Source organism: Oncorhynchus masou, chromosome 1 (assembly GCF_036934945.1).
Source record: "Oncorhynchus masou masou isolate Uvic2021 chromosome 1, UVic_Omas_1.1, whole genome shotgun sequence".
Lineage (NCBI taxonomy): Eukaryota > Metazoa > Chordata > Actinopteri > Salmoniformes > Salmonidae > Oncorhynchus > Oncorhynchus masou.
The window spans coordinates 79814441-79831744 of record NC_088212.1 but is presented as its reverse complement, the minus strand read 5'-3'; the positions used below and the strand labels follow the sequence as shown (position 1 = coordinate 79831744).

The following is a 17304-nucleotide window of genomic DNA, read 5'->3' as shown; positions in this document are numbered from 1 at the left end:
CTTTCCTCTCTCTCTTTTCTCTCTGTCTCTTCCCTCACTCTATTTGTCTCTTCTCTCTCTATTTCTTCTCTATCTGTCTCTTCCCTCTCTCTAACTATCTATTCCCTCTCTCAGCCTATGTGTTGCAGGTGAAGGTGGAGATGGAGCTGGAGATCCTGCAGTGTGAGAAGATCAAGGCTGTCAGGGAGGAACAGCTGGAACGACTCACACAGATCTGCCAGGAGCAGGCAGTAAGTCCCCGCACCATCACCTCACAGATAGCATTGAGACTATGGTTAGGGTTTTGGTTGAAGCTAGGTTATGGTTGAGGCTAGGGTTAAGGCTGAACCAGGATTAAAAAATAAATACAAATAATTACATTTATTTCACCTTTATTCCTGTCTTAGGTCAGTTGGGATCACCACTTTATTTTAAGAATGTGAAATGTCAGAATAATAGTAGAGAGAATTATTTCTTTCATTTTGTATTTCTTTCATCACATTCCCAGTGGGTCAGAAGCTTACATACACTCAATTAGTATTTGGTAGCATTGCCATTAAATTGTTTAACTTGGGTAAAACGTTTCAGGTAGCCTTCCACAAGCTTCCCACAATAAGTTGGGTGAATTTTGGCCCATTCTTCCTGACAGAGCTGGTGTAACTGAGTCAGGTTTATAGGCTTCCTTGCTCGCACACGCCTTTTCAGTTCTGCCCATAAATGTTCTATGGGATTGAGGTCAGGGCTTTGTGATGGCCAATCCAATACCTTGACTTTGTTGTCCTTAAGCCATTTTGCCACAACTTTGGAAGTATGATTGGGGTCATTGTCCATTTGGAAGACCCATTTGCGAACAACCTTTAACTTCCTGACTGATGTCTTTGTCACACCTTGGTCTTAGTATTGTGTGTTTTAGTTTATTAGTTAGTCAGACCAGGGTGTGACATGGGGTTATTATGTATTGTATTTCCGTATTGGGGTTTGTAGTGTTTGGGTTGGTAGTTGATTAGGGGTGTGTGTGTGTGTTAATTAGGTTGGCTGCCTGAGGCGGTTCTCAATCAGAGTCAGGTGTTTCTCGTTGTCGCTGATTGGGAACCGTATTTAGGTAGCCTGTTTTTCGCCTTGGATTTCGTGGGTGATTGTTCCTGTCTCTGTGTAGGTTGCACCAGTCAGGCTGTATTAGGTTTCGTTCTGTTTGTTGTTTTTTTTGTATTTATTTAAGTTATTCGTGTTAGTCCGTTCGTTTTGTCTTCACTAATAAACATGAGTAACATACACGCTGCATTTCGGTCCGACTCTCCTTCAACAACAAAAGAACGCCGTTACAGAATCACCCACCAAACACGGACCGAGCAGCTTGTCAACAGGCAGGAGCAGCGCAAAGAAGAGCCGCGCAAAGAGGAGCCTCGTTTTAAGGATTTCTGGACATGGGAGGAAATCCTGGACGGAAGAGGACCCTGGGCTAAACCAGAAGAGTGTAGCCGCCCTAAAGCGCAGCAGGCGAAGAGTAAACAGGAGCAGCGTGTCTACAGGCAGGAGCAGCGCAAACAGGAGCTACACGAGAAACAACAGAAGCAGCTTCAGTGGGAGAGGCTACACCATTTGGAGAATTGGACATGGGAGGAGGAACTGGACGGAGAAGGACCCTGGGCTCAGCCTGGTGAATATCGCCTCCCCAAGGAGGAATTAGAAGCGGCTAAAGCGGAGAGGCGCAAATATGAGGAGGCAGCACGGCGATGTGGATGGAAGCCCGAAAAGCAGCCCCAAAATTTTTTTGGGGGGGGCTATCAGGGGGAGTGGCTGAGTCAGGAGACAGACCTGAGTCAACTCTCCCTGTTTATTGTGAAGAGCCAAGGAGGAGGTCAGAACCAGTGTTGGAGGTGAGCGAAGCAGAGACTGTGAAGGAGTTAATGGGAAAATTGGAGGAGAGTTTAATGAGGGAGTTGCTAGTTTGGTGCTTTAGATATAATATTCGGCCGACGGAGCGTGTCGGGGATTTGATGGCACCTGGGTCAGCACTCCATACTAGTCCTGAGGTGCGTGTTAGTCGGCTGGTGGAAAGTGTGCCAGCCTCACGCACTAAGCCTCCTGAGTACCTGCCTAGCCTTGCACGTCCTGTGCCAGTCCTACATTCAGGCTCTCCAGTACACCTTCACGGTCCAGTCCATCCTGTGCCACCTTCACACACCAGTCCTCCGGTAGTAGCTCCTCACACCAGGCTTCCTGTGCCTGTCCTTTATCTAGAACCACCTCCACACCCCAGCCCTCCAGTAGCAGCTCCCCGCACTAGGCTTCCTGTGCGTGTCCTCGGCCCAATACCACCAGTGCCAGCACCACGCATCAGGCCTACAGTGCGCCTCGCCTGTTCAGCGCAGCCAGCGCTTTCTCCCTCTCCTGCGCTGTCGGAGTCTCCCGTCTGTTCAGCGGTTTTAGAGCCTTCCTCCTCTACAGCGCTGCCGGAGCCTCCTGTTTGTATAGAGCAGCCTGAGCTGCCAGTCTACATTGAGCAGCCAGAGCTGTCAGTTTGTATAGAACAGCCTGAGCTGTCAGTCTACATTGAGCAGCCAGAGCTGTCAGTTTGCATAGAGCAGCCTGAGCTGCCAGTCTACCTTGAGCAGCCAAAGCTGTCAGTTTGCATAGATCAGCCTGAGCTGCTAGTCTGCATGGAGCAGCTAGTCTGCATGGAGCAGCCAGAGCTGCCAGTCTGCAAAGAGCTGCCAGTCTGCATGGAGTTGCCAGTCTGCATAGAGCTGCCAGTCTCCATGAAGCCGCCCGAGCTGTCAGTCAGTATGGAGCAGCCAGAGCCGCCAGTCAGCATGGAGCAGCCAGAGCCGTCAGTCAGCATGAAGCAGCCAGATCTGCCAGTCAGCCAGACTCTTCCAGATCTGCCAGTCAACCAGACTCTTCCAGATCTGCCAGTCAACCAGACTCTTCCAGATCTTCCAGTCAGCCAGACTCTTCCAGTCAGCCAGACTCTTCCAGTCAGCCAGACTCTTCCAGATCTGCCAGTCAACCAGACTCTTCCAGATCTGCCAGTCAGCCAGACTCTTCCAGATCTGCCAGTCAGCCAGACTCTTCCAGTCAGCCAGACTCTTCCAGTCAGCCAGACTCTTCCAGATCTGCCAGATCTGCCAGTCAACCAGACTCTTCCAGATCTGCCAGTCAACCAGACTCTTCCTGATCTGCCAGTCAACCAGACTCTTCCAGATCTGCCAGTCAACCAGACTCTTCCAGATCTGCCAGTCAACCAGACTCTTCCAGATCTGCCAGTCAACCAGACCCTTCCAGATCCGCCAGTCAGCCAGGATCTGCCAGATCTGCTAGTCAGCCAGGATCCGCCAGTCGGCCAGGATCCGCCAGTCGGCCAGGATCCGCCAGTCGGCCAGGATCCGCCAGTCGGCCAGGATCCGCCAGTCGGCCAGGATCTGCCAGTCAGCCAGGATCCGCCAGTCAGCCAGGATCTGCCGGATTCAACTTCCTGGCTGGGCTTCATCTCAGTACTGGGCTTTTTCTCAGTGCTGGGCTGCCTCTCAGTGCTGAGCTGCCCCTCTGTCCTGAGCTGCCCCTCTGTCCCGAGCTGCCCCTCTGTCCCGAGCTGTCCCTCAGTCCCGAGCTGTCCCTCAGTCCCGAGCTGTCCCTCAGTCCCGAGCTGCCTCAGTCCCGAGCTGCCCCTCAGTCACGAGCTGCTCTTCTATTATGTAGGGTTCTGGGTGAGGACTATTCGGCCAGCATCTTCACAAGGTCCTTTGCTGTTGTTCAGGGATTGATTTGGACTTTTCACACCAAAGTACGTTCATCTCTAGGAGACAGAATGCGTCTCCTTCTTGAGCGGTATGACGGCTGCGTGGTCCCATGGTGTTTATACTTGCGTACTATTGTTTGTACAGATGAACGTGGTACCTTCAGGTGTTTGGAAATTCATCCCAATGATGAACCAGACTTGTGGAGGTCTACAATTGTTTTTCTGAGGATTTGGCTGATTCCTTTTGATTTCCCAATGATGTCAAGCAAAGAGGCACTGAGTTTGAAGGTAGGCCTTGAAATACATCCACAGTTACAGCTCCAATTGACTCAAATGATGTCAATTAGCCTATCAGAAGCTTCTACATATATGAAAATATTTTCTGGAATTTTACAAGCTGTTTAATGGCACAGTCAACTCAGTGTATGTAAACCTCTGACCCACCGGAATTGTGATACAGATTATTATAAGTGAAATAATCTGTCTGTAAACAATTGTTGGAAAAATTACTTGTGCCATGCATAAAGTAGATGTCCTAACTGACTTGCCAAAACTACAGTTTGTTAACAAGAAATTTGTGGAGTGGTTGAAAAATGAGTTTTAATGACAACCTAAGTGTATGTAAACTTCCGACTTCAACTGTATCTTTGAAGGGTACTTTTTTACAAGTCTTTTGATCAATTAGAATGTGGGAAAGGATATTGATCCTGAACACTGTACAATGGCTCTCCTAATTGTCTGATCTTACCTGATCCATTACATACATCTACTGTATGTACAGTAACACACACTAGTGTTGGGTTGGGGGGTCCTTTATCTTGAAAATTAGGATGATAGAGTTACATTCTAATCAGGGTTGGGAGGGTCCTTTATTTTGAAAAGGAAAATGATAGAGTTACAATCTAATCATGATGAAAGGGTGACAATGTAAAAGTCTCATTCATCATACAGTAGTAGCACATTGTGACAACAACGGCTCCACTGAAAGAGAGGAGCAGAGAGGGACATTCTCTGATTGGTGGATAGGAAAAATATTATTATTATAACCATTTAATAAGTCACGGTCTCTATAGTTACAGTAACTATAGTTTAGTTTCTAATATATAGACCTTGAATACCATTCCCATCTGACACCTTTCATCTATAGTGCCAGTGAGTGGTATAAGGTGTTGGGTGGATGACTGTAACCCAAGCCCTAAACCTTGTTAACCTCCTCTTGAATTATTACTTAACCCTGTGTGTGTGTGTGTGTGTGTGTGTGTGTGTGTGTGTGTGTGTGTGTGTGTGTGTGTGTGTGTGTGTGTGTGTGTGTGTCATTACCTCAGTGAAGAAGAGTGAAAGGATGGCAAGGCTGATCCAATGGATGACGCTGGCAAATTGAATAGCATTGGCAACTGGAATAAATAACAAAAGAGAAAAATGTGTATCTTAACTTCTTATGGCTGGGGGCAGTATTGAGGAGCTTGGATGAATAAAGTGCCCAGAGTAAACTGCCTGCTACTCAGGCCCAGAAGCTAAGATATGCATATTACTAGTATATTTGGATAGAAAACACTCTGAAGTTTCTGAAACGGTCTGAATGATGTCTGTGAGTATAACAGAACTCATATGGCAGGCAAAAACCTGAGAAAAAATCCAACCCGGAAGTGGGAAATCTGAGGTTTGTAGGTTTTCAAGTCTTTGCCTATCCAAGATACAGTGTAAATTTGGTCCGATTGCACTTCCTAGGGCTTCCACTAGATGTCAACAGTCTTTAGAACCTTGTTTCAGGCTTCAACTGTGAAGGGGGAGCGAATAAGAGCTGTTTGACTAAGAGGTCTGGCAGAATGCCATTAGCTAAGTCATGCGCGCAGCCGTGAGAGTGAGCTGTGTTCCTTTTCATTTCTAAAGACAAAGGAATTGTCCAGGTGGAATATTATTGAAGATCCTAAAGATTGATTCTATACATCGTTTGACATGTTTCTACGAACTGTAATGGAACTTTTTGACTTTTCGTCTGGACTAAGTGCCTGCGCATCATGAATTTGGATTTGTGAACTAAACGCGCAAACAAAAAGGAGGTATTTGGACATAAATGATGGGCTTTATCGAACAAAACAAACATTTATTGTGGAACTGCGATTCCTGGGAGTGCATTCCGATGAAGATCATCAAAGGTAAGTGAATATTTCTAATGATATTTCTGACTTCTGTTGACTCCACAACATGGCGGGTATCTGTATGGCTTGTTTTGGTGCCTGCGCGCTGTACTCAGATTATTGCATGGTGTGCTTTTTCAGTAAAGCTTTTTTGAAATCTGACACAGCGGTTGCATCAAGGAGAAGTATATATTTAAAGGATGATTCCTCTTTTAACGCTTGTTCTTAATGGAATCAAGAGCAACACTACCATGTCCTGTGAATGTCTACATCTGTCCAGCCATATTTATTTTTTCTCAAAATCTGGCAGAAGAATGGTGCATTGATATTACATCATGCCTTTTACCACCATTCCTCATTTCCATCTAACAGTGTTGTGAATGCTCCCACTCTACTTCTCCTTCCCCATCCATCAGTCCATCAGCCCATTTATCCCTCCCTTTATCTCCCCATCTCCCCATCCTCCTTCCCTCCTTCCCCATCCATCAGTCTATCAGCCCATTTATCCCTCCCTTTATCTCCCCATCTACCCATCCTCCTTCCCTCCTTCCCCATCCATCAGTCTATCAGCCCATTTATCCCTCCCTTTATCTCCCCATCTCCCCCATCCTCCTTCCCTCCTTCCCCATCCATCAGTCTATCAGCCCATTTATCCCTCCCTTTATCTCCCCATCTCCCCCATCCTCCTTCCCTCCTTCCCCATCCATCAGTCTATCAGCCCATTTATCCCTCCCTTTATCTCCCCATCTCCCCCATCCTCCTTCCCTCCTTCCCCATCCATCAGTCCATCAGTCCATCAGTCCATTTATCCCTCCCTTTATCTCCCCATCTACCCATCCTCCTTCCCTCCTTCCCCATCCATCAGTCTATCAGCCCATTTATCCCTCCCTTTATCTCCCCATCTCCCCCATCCTCCTTCCCTCCTTCCCCATCCATCAGTCTATCAGCCCATTTATCCCTCCCTTTATCTCCCCATCTCCCCCATCCTCCTTCCCTCCTTCCCCATCCATCAGTCTATCAGCCCATTTATCCCTCCCTTTATCTCCCCATCTCCCCCATCCTCCTTCCCTCCTTCCCCATCCATCAGTCTATCAGCCCATTTATCCCTCCCTTTATCTCCCCATCTCCCCCATCCTCCTTCCCTCCTTCCCCATCCATCAGTCTATCAGCCCATTTATCCCTCCCTTTATCTCCCCCATCCTCCTTCCCTCCTTCCCCATCCATCAGTCCATCAGTCCATTTATCCCTCCCTTTATCTCCCCCATCTCCCCTTCCCTCCTTCCCCATCCATCAGTCCATCAGCCCATTTATCCCTCCCTTTATCTCCCCATCTCCCCCATCCTCCTTCCCTCCTTCCCCATCCATCAGTCTATCAGCCCATTTATCCCTCCCTTTATCTCCCCATCTCCCCATCCTCCTTCCCTCCTTCCCCATCCATCAGTCTATCAGCCCATTTATCCCTCCCTTTATCTCCCCATCTCCCCCATCCTCCTTCCCTCCTTCCCCATCCATCAGTCTATCAGCCCATTTATCCCTCCCTTTATCTCCCCATCTCCCCCATCCTCCTTCCCTCCTTCCCCATCCATCAGTCTATCAGCCCATTTATCCCTCCCTTTATCTCCCCCATCCTCCTTCCCTCCTTCCCCATCCATCAGTCCATCAGTCCATTTATCCCTCCCTTTATCTCCCCCATCTCCCCTTCCCTCCTTCCCCATCCATCAGTCCATCAGCCCATTTATCCCTCCCTTTATCTCCCCATCTCCCCCATCCTCCTTCCCTCCTTCCCCATCCATCAGTCTATCAGCCCATTTATCCCTCCCTTTATCTCCCCATCTCCCCCATCCTCCTTCCCTCCTTCCCCATCCATCAGTCTATCAGCCCATTTATCCCTCCCTTTATCTCCCCATCTCCCCCATCCTCCTTCCCTCCTTCCCACTCCCTCCATGTGTCTTTCCAGAGCTGGCAACAGGACAGCCAGGACAGTCGGAGTCTATGGTAATGCATCTGTGACTGGTGTCCTGTCGTCTCCAGAGCAGAGAGAGGATCATCTGTCAATACAGACCTGTCTCTTGAGGTGCGTCTCAAACGGTGTCCTATTTCCTGTATAGTGCACTACTTTTGATCAGGGCCCAAATGGTTCTGGTCAAAAGTAGTGCAGTATATAGGGGATAGGATACCATTTGTGACGTAACCATGGCTTACAGTCCGTAATGTAATGCGATGATGACACCTGCCCAGACAGTCAGCGCTGTTGAGTAGAGACCAGTTCATAGACTCATTTACTATCCCGGTTGGCAATGCTGTTTCTCTCTCATATGGGCCTTTTAGTCGCCGTAGTTTCCTCTCTTTGGTAAGAAATGTAATCATGTTTATAAAACAGGTTGGAACGCATGTTAATGCAGCATCATGATAATTGTCTCTATGTGCTGTAATCCCAAAACATGGGTCACAGGATCAAGGAAGCACAGGACTACCCAAGTCTAACTTTCTACAGTCACTAGAACACAGTGTATAAGGATCCTCCTTTACTGTCAATGGGAAAGATAGTTACATTGTAGATGCTTGGTGTCTATGAGGAGTTCCAGGGTCAAGAAGACCACCACCAGGATGACCAGGGCCACCAGGAAACAGTTGAAGCCTGCACTGAGCAGACACACCTGCCACAGGGCTACCCTCCGCCCACAGCACGGCTTCAACCAGTTAGACCTGGAGAGAAGGAGAGAGGAGGAGGAAGAGAGAGGGATAGAGGAGAGAGGAGGAGGAGAGAGGGATAGAGGAGAGAGGAGGAGGAGAGAGGGATGGAGGAGAGAGGAGGAGAGAGGAATAGAGGAGAGGAGGAGGAGAGAGGGATAGAGGAGAGAGGAGGAGGAGAGAGGGATAGAGGAGAGAGGAGGAGGAGAGAGGGATGGGGGAGAGAGGAGGAGGAGAGAGGAATAGAGGAGAGAGGGATAGAGGAGAGAGGAGGAGGAGAGGGAGAGAGGAGAGGTGGAGGAGGAGAGAGGGATGGAGGAGAGAGGAGGAGGAGAGAGGGATAGAGGAGAGAGGAGGAGAGAGGGATAGAGGAGAGAGGAGGAGGAGAGAGGGATAGATGAGAGAGGAGGAGGAGAGGGGGATGGAGGAGAGAGGAGGAGAGAGGGATAGAGGAGGAGGAGAGTGGAGGAAGAGAGGGATAGAGGAGAGAGGAGGAGGAGAGAGGGATAGAGGAGAGGTGGAGGAGAGAGGGATAGAGGAGAGAGGAGGAGGAGAGAGGGATAGAGGAGAGAGGAGGAGGAGAGAGGGATAGAGGAGAGATGAGAAGGAGAGAGGTATAGAGGAGGAGGAGAGAGGGATAGAGGAGAGAGGTATAGAGGAGAGAGGGATAGAGGAGAGAGGGATAGAGGAGAGAGGAGGAGGAGAGAGATTTAGAGGAGAGAGGAGGAGGAGAGAGGTATAGAGGAGGAGGAGAGAGGGATAGAGGAGAGAGGTATAGAGGAGGAGGAGAGAGGGATAGAGGAGAGAGGAGGAGGAGAGGTATAGAGGAGGAGGAGAGAGGTATAGAGGAGGAGGAGAGAGGTATAGAGAGAGGATGAGGAGAGAGGGATAGAGGAGAGAGGAGGAGGAGGAGAGAGGGATAGAGAGAGGATGAGGAAAGAGGGATAGAGGAGGAGGAGAGAGGGATAGAGGAGAGAGGGATAGAGGAGGAGGAGAGAGGGATAGAGGAGAGAGATATAGAGGAGAGAGGAGGAGGAGGAGAGAGGGACTCGAGAGTCAGTGTTAGTACACCAAAGACAGGGAGAAAGTACTTGTGTACGGACACAGGTTTGTATTCACCATTTCAAAGATCTTACTGTACCAGCCGACTGTATGCTGACTGATGTTCCTTCTATTTGCCAACAGAGGGTGCTATTTAACACATATAACCGCATCAATGCAATGTAGTGAGCCAGTTTCTAAACCCAACCTGGGTTTGGTGGGCTGGGGCAGTGGAGGCGGAAGAGTGTGAACAGAACAGAGACTGCATTAAGACAGAAAGACACTGAGGCTCTTTGAGTTGGTGACTTGTCTCTCAGGCATATCAGTGAGAGGATTAGTAAAGCAACTCTATTCAGAGGGCAATGAAGGGGTTGACTATATATTAGAAGACTCCATACAACAGGAACACATTTCAAGTTAATGAAAGAAAACACATGGATAAAATCTTATACAGAGCTCTTTCCCAGACTCACTGTTCCCTCCCTCTATTAGCAGTGGGAGACAGACAGGAGAAACGATGCCAGAGCTACAGCCAGAATGGAAACTTGGCTCGTCCTCTTCTACACCTTTCACTGCTCCCCATGCACTGGGCCTGGCATACTGTGAGCTTGGCTAATCACACCACTTCTGTGATCATGTCTTCATTCCCTTGCATGGTGCTAATTAGAGCTAAAATAATCAGGGGCAGTGGGCAGAATCAGTGGCAGTGGGCAGAATCAGTGGCAGTGGGCAGAATCATTTTCAGTGGGCAGAATCAGTGGCGGTGGGCAGAATCAGGGGCAGTGGGCAGAATCAGTGTCAGTGGGCAGAATCAGTGGCGGTGGGCAGAATCAGTGGCGGTGGGCAGAATCAGTGGCAGTAGGCAGAATCAGTGGCGGTGGGCAGAATCAGTGGCGGTGGGCAGAATCAGTGGCGGTGGGCAGAATCAGTGGCAGTGGGCAGAATCAGTGGCAGTAGGCAGAATCAGTGGCAGTGGGCAGAATCAGTGGCGGTGGGCAGAATCAGTGGCAGTGGGCAGAATCAGGGGCAGAATCAGGGGCAGAATCAGTGGCAGTGGGCAGAATCATTGGCGGTGGTCAGAATCAGTGGCAGTAGGCAGAATCAGTGGCAGTGGGCAGAATCAGTGGCAGTGGGCAGAATCAGTGTCAGTGGGCAGAATCAGTGGCAGTGGGCAGAATCAGTGGCAGTGGGCAGAATCAGTGGGGTGGGCAGAATCAGTGGCGGTGGGCAGAATCAGTGGCAGTGGGCAGAATCAGTGGCAGTGGGCAGAATCAGTGGCGGTGGGCAGAATCAGTGGCGGTGGGCAGAATCAGTGGCGGTGGGCAGAATCAGTGGCAGTGGGCAGAATCAGTGGCAGTAGGCAGAATCAGTGGCAGTGGGCAGAATCAGTGGCGGTGGGCAGAATCAGTGGCAGTGGGCAGAATCAGGGGCAGAATCAGGGGCAGAATCAGTGGCAGTGGGCAGAATCAGTGGCGGTGGGCAGAATCAGTGGCAGTAGGCAGAATCAGTGGCAGTGGGCAGAATCAGTGGCAGTGGGCAGAATCAGTGTCAGTGGGCAGAATCAGTGGCAGTGGGCAGAATCAGTGGCAGTGGGCAGAATCAGTGGGGTGGGCAGAATCAGTGGCGGTGGGCAGAATCAGTGGCAGTGGGCAGAATCAGTGGCAGTAGGCAGAATCAGTGGCAGTGGGCAGAATCAGTGGCAGTGGGCAGAATCAGTGGCAGTGGGCAGAATCAGGGGCAGAATCAGTGGCGGTGGGCAGAATCAGTGGCGGTGGGCAGAATCAGTGGCAGTAGGCAGAATCAGTGGCAGTGGGCAGAATCAGTGGCAGTGGGCAGAATCAGTGGCAGTGGGCAGAATCAGTGGCGGTGGGCAGAATCAGTGGCAGTAGGCAGAATCAGTGGCAGTGGGCAGAATCAGTGGCAGTGGGCAGAATCAGTGGCGGTGGGCAGAATCAGTGGCAGTAAGCAGAATCAGTGGCAGTGGGCAGAATCATTGGCAGTGGGCAGAATCAGTGGCAGTGGGCAGAATCAGTGGCGGTGGGCAGAATCAGGGGCAGTGGGCAGAATCAGTGGCAGTGGGCAGAATCAGTGGCAGTGGGCAGAATCAGTGTCAATGGGCAGAATCAGGGGCAGTGGGCAGAATCAGGGGCAGTGGGCAGAATCAGTGGCAGTGGGCAGAATCAGTGGCAGTGGGCAGAATCAGTGTCAGTGGGCAGAATCAGTGGCAGTGGGCAGAATCAGTGGCAGTGGGCAGAATCAGTGGCAGTGGGCAGAATCAGTGGCAGTGGGCAGAATCAGTGTCAGTGGGCAGAATCAGTGGCGGTGGGCAGAATCAGTGGCGGTGGGCAGAATCAGTGGCAGTAGGCAGAATCAGTGGCAGTGGGCAGAATCAGTGGCAGTGGGCAGAATCAGTGGCAGTGGGCAGAATCAGTGTCAGTGGGCAGAATCAGTGGCGGTGGGCAGAATCAGTGGCGGTGGGCAGAATCAGTGGCAGTAGGCAGAATCAGTGGCGGTGGGCAGAATCAGTGGCGGTGGGCAGAATCAGTGGCGGTGGGCAGAATCAGTGGCAGTGGGCAGAATCAGTGGCAGTAGGCAGAATCAGTGGCAGTGGGCAGAATCAGTGGCGGTGGGCAGAATCAGTGGCAGTGGGCAGAATCAGGGGCAGAATCAGGGGCAGAATCAGTGGCAGTGGGCAGAATCATTGGCGGTGGTCAGAATCAGTGGCAGTAGGCAGAATCAGTGGCAGTGGGCAGAATCAGTGGCAGTGGGCAGAATCAGTGTCAGTGGGCAGAATCAGTGGCAGTGGGCAGAATCAGTGGCAGTGGGCAGAATCAGTGGGGTGGGCAGAATCAGTGGCGGTGGGCAGAATCAGTGGCAGTGGGCAGAATCAGTGGCGGTGGGCAGAATCAGTGGCGGTGGGCAGAATCAGTGGCGGTGGGCAGAATCAGTGGCGGTGGGCAGAATCAGTGGCAGTGGGCAGAATCAGTGGCAGTAGGCAGAATCAGTGGCAGTGGGCAGAATCAGTGGCGGTGGGCAGAATCAGTGGCAGTGGGCAGAATCAGGGGCAGAATCAGGGGCAGAATCAGTGGCAGTGGGCAGAATCAGTGGCGGTGGGCAGAATCAGTGGCAGTAGGCAGAATCAGTGGCAGTGGGCAGAATCAGTGGCAGTGGGCAGAATCAGTGTCAGTGGGCAGAATCAGTGGCAGTGGGCAGAATCAGTGGCAGTGGGCAGAATCAGTGGGGTGGGCAGAATCAGTGGCGGTGGGCAGAATCAGTGGCAGTGGGCAGAATCAGTGGCAGTAGGCAGAATCAGTGGCAGTGGGCAGAATCAGTGGCAGTGGGCAGAATCAGTGGCAGTGGGCAGAATCAGGGGCAGAATCAGTGGCGGTGGGCAGAATCAGTGGCGGTGGGCAGAATCAGTGGCAGTAGGCAGAATCAGTGGCAGTGGGCAGAATCAGTGGCAGTGGGCAGAATCAGTGGCAGTGGGCAGAATCAGTGGCAGTGGGCAGAATCAGTGGCGGTGGGCAGAATCAGTGGCAGTAGGCAGAATCAGTGGCAGTGGGCAGAATCAGTGGCGGTGGGCAGAATCAGTGGCAGTAAGCAGAATCAGTGGCAGTGGGCAGAATCATTGGCAGTGGGCAGAATCAGTGGCAGTGGGCAGAATCAGTGGCGGTGGGCAGAATCAGGGGCAGTGGGCAGAATCAGTGGCAGTGGGCAGAATCAGTGGCAGTGGGCAGAATCAGTGTCAATGGGCAGAATCAGGGGCAGTGGGCAGAATCAGGGGCAGTGGGCAGAATCAGTGGCAGTGGGCAGAATCAGTGGCAGTGGGCAGAATCAGTGGCAGTGGGCAGAATCAGTGGCAGTGGGCAGAATCAGTGGCAGTGGGCAGAATCAGTGGCAGTGGATAGAATCAGTGTCAGTGGGCAGAATCAGTGTCAGTGGGCAGAATCAGTGGCAGTGGGCAGAATCAGTGGCAGTGGGCAGAATCAGGGGCAGTGGGCAGAATCAGTGGCAGTGTGCAGATTCAGTGGCAGTGGGCAGAATCAGTGGCAGTGGGCAGAATCAGTGGCGGTGGGCAGAATCAGTGGCGGTGGGCAGAATCAATGGCAGTGGGCAGAATCAGTGGCAGTGGGCAGAATCAGTGTCAGTGGGCAGAATCAGTGGCAGTGGGCAGAATCAGTGGCAGTGGGCAGAATCATTGGCAGTGGGCAGAATCAGTGGCAGTGGGCAGAATCAGTGGCGGTGGGCAGAATCAGTGGCGGTGGGCAGAATCAGTGGCAGTGGGCAGAATCGCAGAATCAGTGTCAGTGGGCAGAATCAGTGTCAGTGGGCAGAATCAGGGGCAGAATCAGGGGTAGTGGGCAGAATCAGTGGCGGTGGGCAGAATCAGTGGCAGTGGGCAGAATCAGTGGCGGTGGGCAGAATCAGTGGCAGTGGGCAGAATCAGGGGCAGAATCAGTGGCAGTGGGCAGAATCAGTGGCAGTGGGCAGAATCAGTGGCGGTGGGCAGAATCAGTGGAGGTTGGCAGAATCAGTGGCAGTGGGCAGAACCAGTGGCAGTGGGCAGAACCAGTGGCAGTGGGCAGAATCAGTGTCAGTGGGCAGAATCAGGGGCAGAATCAGTGTCAGTGGGCAGAATCAGTGTCAGTGGGCAGAATCAGTGGCAGTGGGCAGAATCAGTGGCAGTGGGCAGAATCAGCGGCAGTGGGCAGAATCAGCGCCAGTGGGCAGAATCAGCGGCAGTGGGCAGAATCAGCGGCAGTGGGCAGAATCAGCGGCGGTGGGCAGAATCAGTGGCGGTGGGCAGAATCAGTGGCGGTCGGCAGAATCAGTGGCAGTAGGCAGAATCAGTGGCGGTGGGCAGAATCAGTGGCGGTGGGCAGAATCAGTGGCAGTGGGCAGAATCAGTGGCAGTGGGCAGAATCAGGGGCAGAATCAGTGGAAGTGGGCAGAATCAGTGGCGGTGGGCAGAATCAGTGGCAGTAGGCAGAATCAGTGGCAGTGGGCAGAATCAGTGGCAGTGGGCAGAATCAGTGTCAGTGGGCAGAATCAGTGGCAGTGGGCAGAATCAGTGGCAGTGGGCAGAATCAGTGGCAGTGGGCAGAATCAGTGTCAGTGCGCAGAATCAGTGGCGGTGGGCAGAATCAGTGGCGGTCGGCAGAATCAGTGGCAGTAGGCAGAATCAGTGGCAGTGGGCAGAATCAGGGGCAGAATCAGTGGCAGTGGGCAGAATCAGTGGCGGTGGGCAGAATCAGTGGCGGTGGGCAGAATCAGTGGCGGTGGGCAGAATCAGTGGCGGTCGGCAGAATCAGTGGCAGTAGGCAGAATCAGTGGCAGTGGGCAGAATCAGGGGCAGAATCAGTGGCAGTGGGCAGAATCAGTGGCGGTGGGCAGAATCAGTGGCAGTAGGCAGAATCAGTGGCAGTGGGCAGAATCAGTGGCAGTGGGCAGAATCAGTGTCAGTGGGCAGAATCAGTGGCAGTGGGCAGAATCAGTGGCAGTGGGCAGAATCAGTGGGGGTGGGCAGAATCAGTGGCGGTGGGCAGAATCAGTGGCGGTCGGCAGAATCAGTGGCAGTGGGCAGAATCAGTGGCAGTGGGCAGAATCAGGGGCAGAATCAGTGGCAGTGGGCAGAATCAGTGGCGGTGGGCAGAATCAGTGGCAGTAGGCAGAATCAGTGGCAGTGGGCAGAATCAGTGGCAGTGGGCAGAATCAGTGTCAGTTAGCAGAATCAGTGGCGGTGGGCAGAATCAGTGGCAGTGGGCAGAATCAGTGGGGTGGGCAGAATCAGTGGCGGTGGGCAAAATCAGTGGCTGTGGGCAGAATCAGTGGCAGTAGGGAGAATCAGTGGCAGTGGGCAGAATCAGTGGAGGTGGGCAGAATCAGTGGCAGTGGGCAGAATCAGGGGCAGAATCAGTGGCAGTGGGCAGAATCAGTGGCGGTGGGCAGAATCAGTGGCGGTGGGCAGAATCAGTGGCAGTGGGCAGAATCAGTGGCGGTGGGCAGAATCAGTGGCGGTGGGCAGAATCAGTGGCGGTGGGCAGAATCAGTGGTGGTGGGCAGAATCAGTGGCAGTGGGCAGAATCAGTGGCAGTGGGCAGAATCAGTGGCAGTGGGCAGAATCAGTGGCAGTGGGCAGAATCAGTGGCAGTGGGCAGAATCAGTGGCGGTGGGCAGAATCAGTGGCAGTAGGCAGAATCAGTGGCAGTGGGCAGAATCAGTGGCGGTGGGCAGAATCAGTGGCAGTAAGCAGAATCAGTGGCAGTAAGCAGAATCAGTGGCAGTGGGCAGAATCAGGGGGCAGAATCAGTGGCAGTGGGCAGAATCAGTGGCAGTGGGCAGAATCAGTGGCAGTGGGCAGAATCAGTGGAAGTGGGCAGAATCAGTGTCAATGGGCAGAATCAGGGGCAGTGGGCAGAATCAGTGGCAGTGGGCAGAATCAGTGGCAGTGGGCAGAATCAGTGTCAGTGGGCAGAATCAGTGGCAGTGGGCAGAATCAGTGGCAGTGGGCAGAATCAGTGGCAGTTGGCAGAATCAGTGGCAGTGGATAGAATCAGTGTCAGTGGGCAGAATCAGTGTCAGTGGGCAGAATCAGTGGCAGTGGGCAGAATCAGTGGCAGTGGGCAGAATCAGTGGCAGTGGGCAGAATCAGTGGCAGTGGGCAGAATCAGTGGCAGTGTGCAGATTCAGTGGCAGTGGGCAGAATCAGTGGCAGTGGGCAAAATCAGTGGCGGGGGGCAGAATCAGTGGTGGTGGGCAGAATCAGTGGCAGTGGGCAGAATCAGGGGCAGAATCAGTGGCAGTATCAGTGGCGGTGGGCAGAATCAGGGGCAGAATCAGTGGCAGTGGGCAGAATCAGTGTCAGTGGGCAGAATCAGTGGCAGTGGGCAGAATCAGTGGCAGTGGGCAGAATCAGTGGCAGTGGGCAGAATCAGTGGCGGTGGGCAGAATCAGTGGCGGTGGGCAGAATCAGTGGCGGTGGGCAGAATCAGTGGCAGTGGGCAGAATCAGTGGCAGTGGGCAGAATCAGTGGCAGTGGGCAGAATCAGGGGCAGAATCAGTGGCAGTATCAGTGGCAGTGGGCAGAATCAGGGGCAGAATCAGTGGCAGTGGGCAGAATCAGTGTCAGTGGGCAGAATCAGTGTCAGTGGGCAGAATCAGTGGCAGTGGGCAGAATCAGTGACAGTGGGCAGAATCAGTGGCAGTGGGCAGAATCAGTGGCGGTGGGCAGAATCAGTGGCGGTGGGCAGAATCAGTGGCGGTGGGCAGAATCAGTGGCAGTGGGCAGAATCAGTGGCAGTGGGCAGAATCAGTGGCAGTGGGCAGAATCAGTGTCAGTGGGCAGAATCAGTGTCAGTGGGCAGAATCAGGGGCAGAATCAGGGGTAGTGGGCAGAATCAGTGGCGGTGGGCAGAATCAGTGGCAGTGGGCAGAATCAGTGGCGGTGGGCAGAATCAGTGGCAGTGGGCAGAATCAGGGGCAGAATCAGTGGCAGTGGGCAGAATCAGTGGCAGTGGGCAGAATCAGTGGCGGTGGGCAGAATCAGTGGCGGTTGGCAGAATCAGTGGCAGTGGGCAGAACCAGTGGCAGTGGGCAGAATCAGTGTCAGTGGGCAGAATCAGGGGCAGAATCAGTGGCAGTGGGCAGAATCAGTGTCAGTGGGCAGAATCAGTGGCAGTGGGCAGAATCAGTGGCAGTGGGCAGAATCAGTGGCGG

General features: G+C 52.5%; 1 protein-coding gene across 1 annotated transcript in view; it reads right to left on the bottom strand.

Moving 5' to 3' along the window:
- LOC135551454 (transmembrane protein 266-like) overlaps nt 1–17304 on the bottom strand; it is an 87457-nt gene that overhangs the window by 21493 nt on the left and 48660 nt on the right. The window contains exons 4-5 of the mRNA XM_064982669.1: nt 8408–8562; nt 5039–5112 (exon numbers count right to left, since the gene is read on the bottom strand). Of these exons, the coding sequence (XP_064838741.1) occupies nt 5039–5112; nt 8408–8562 (229 nt within the window). The remainder of the gene's footprint in view (nt 1–5038; nt 5113–8407; nt 8563–17304) is intronic.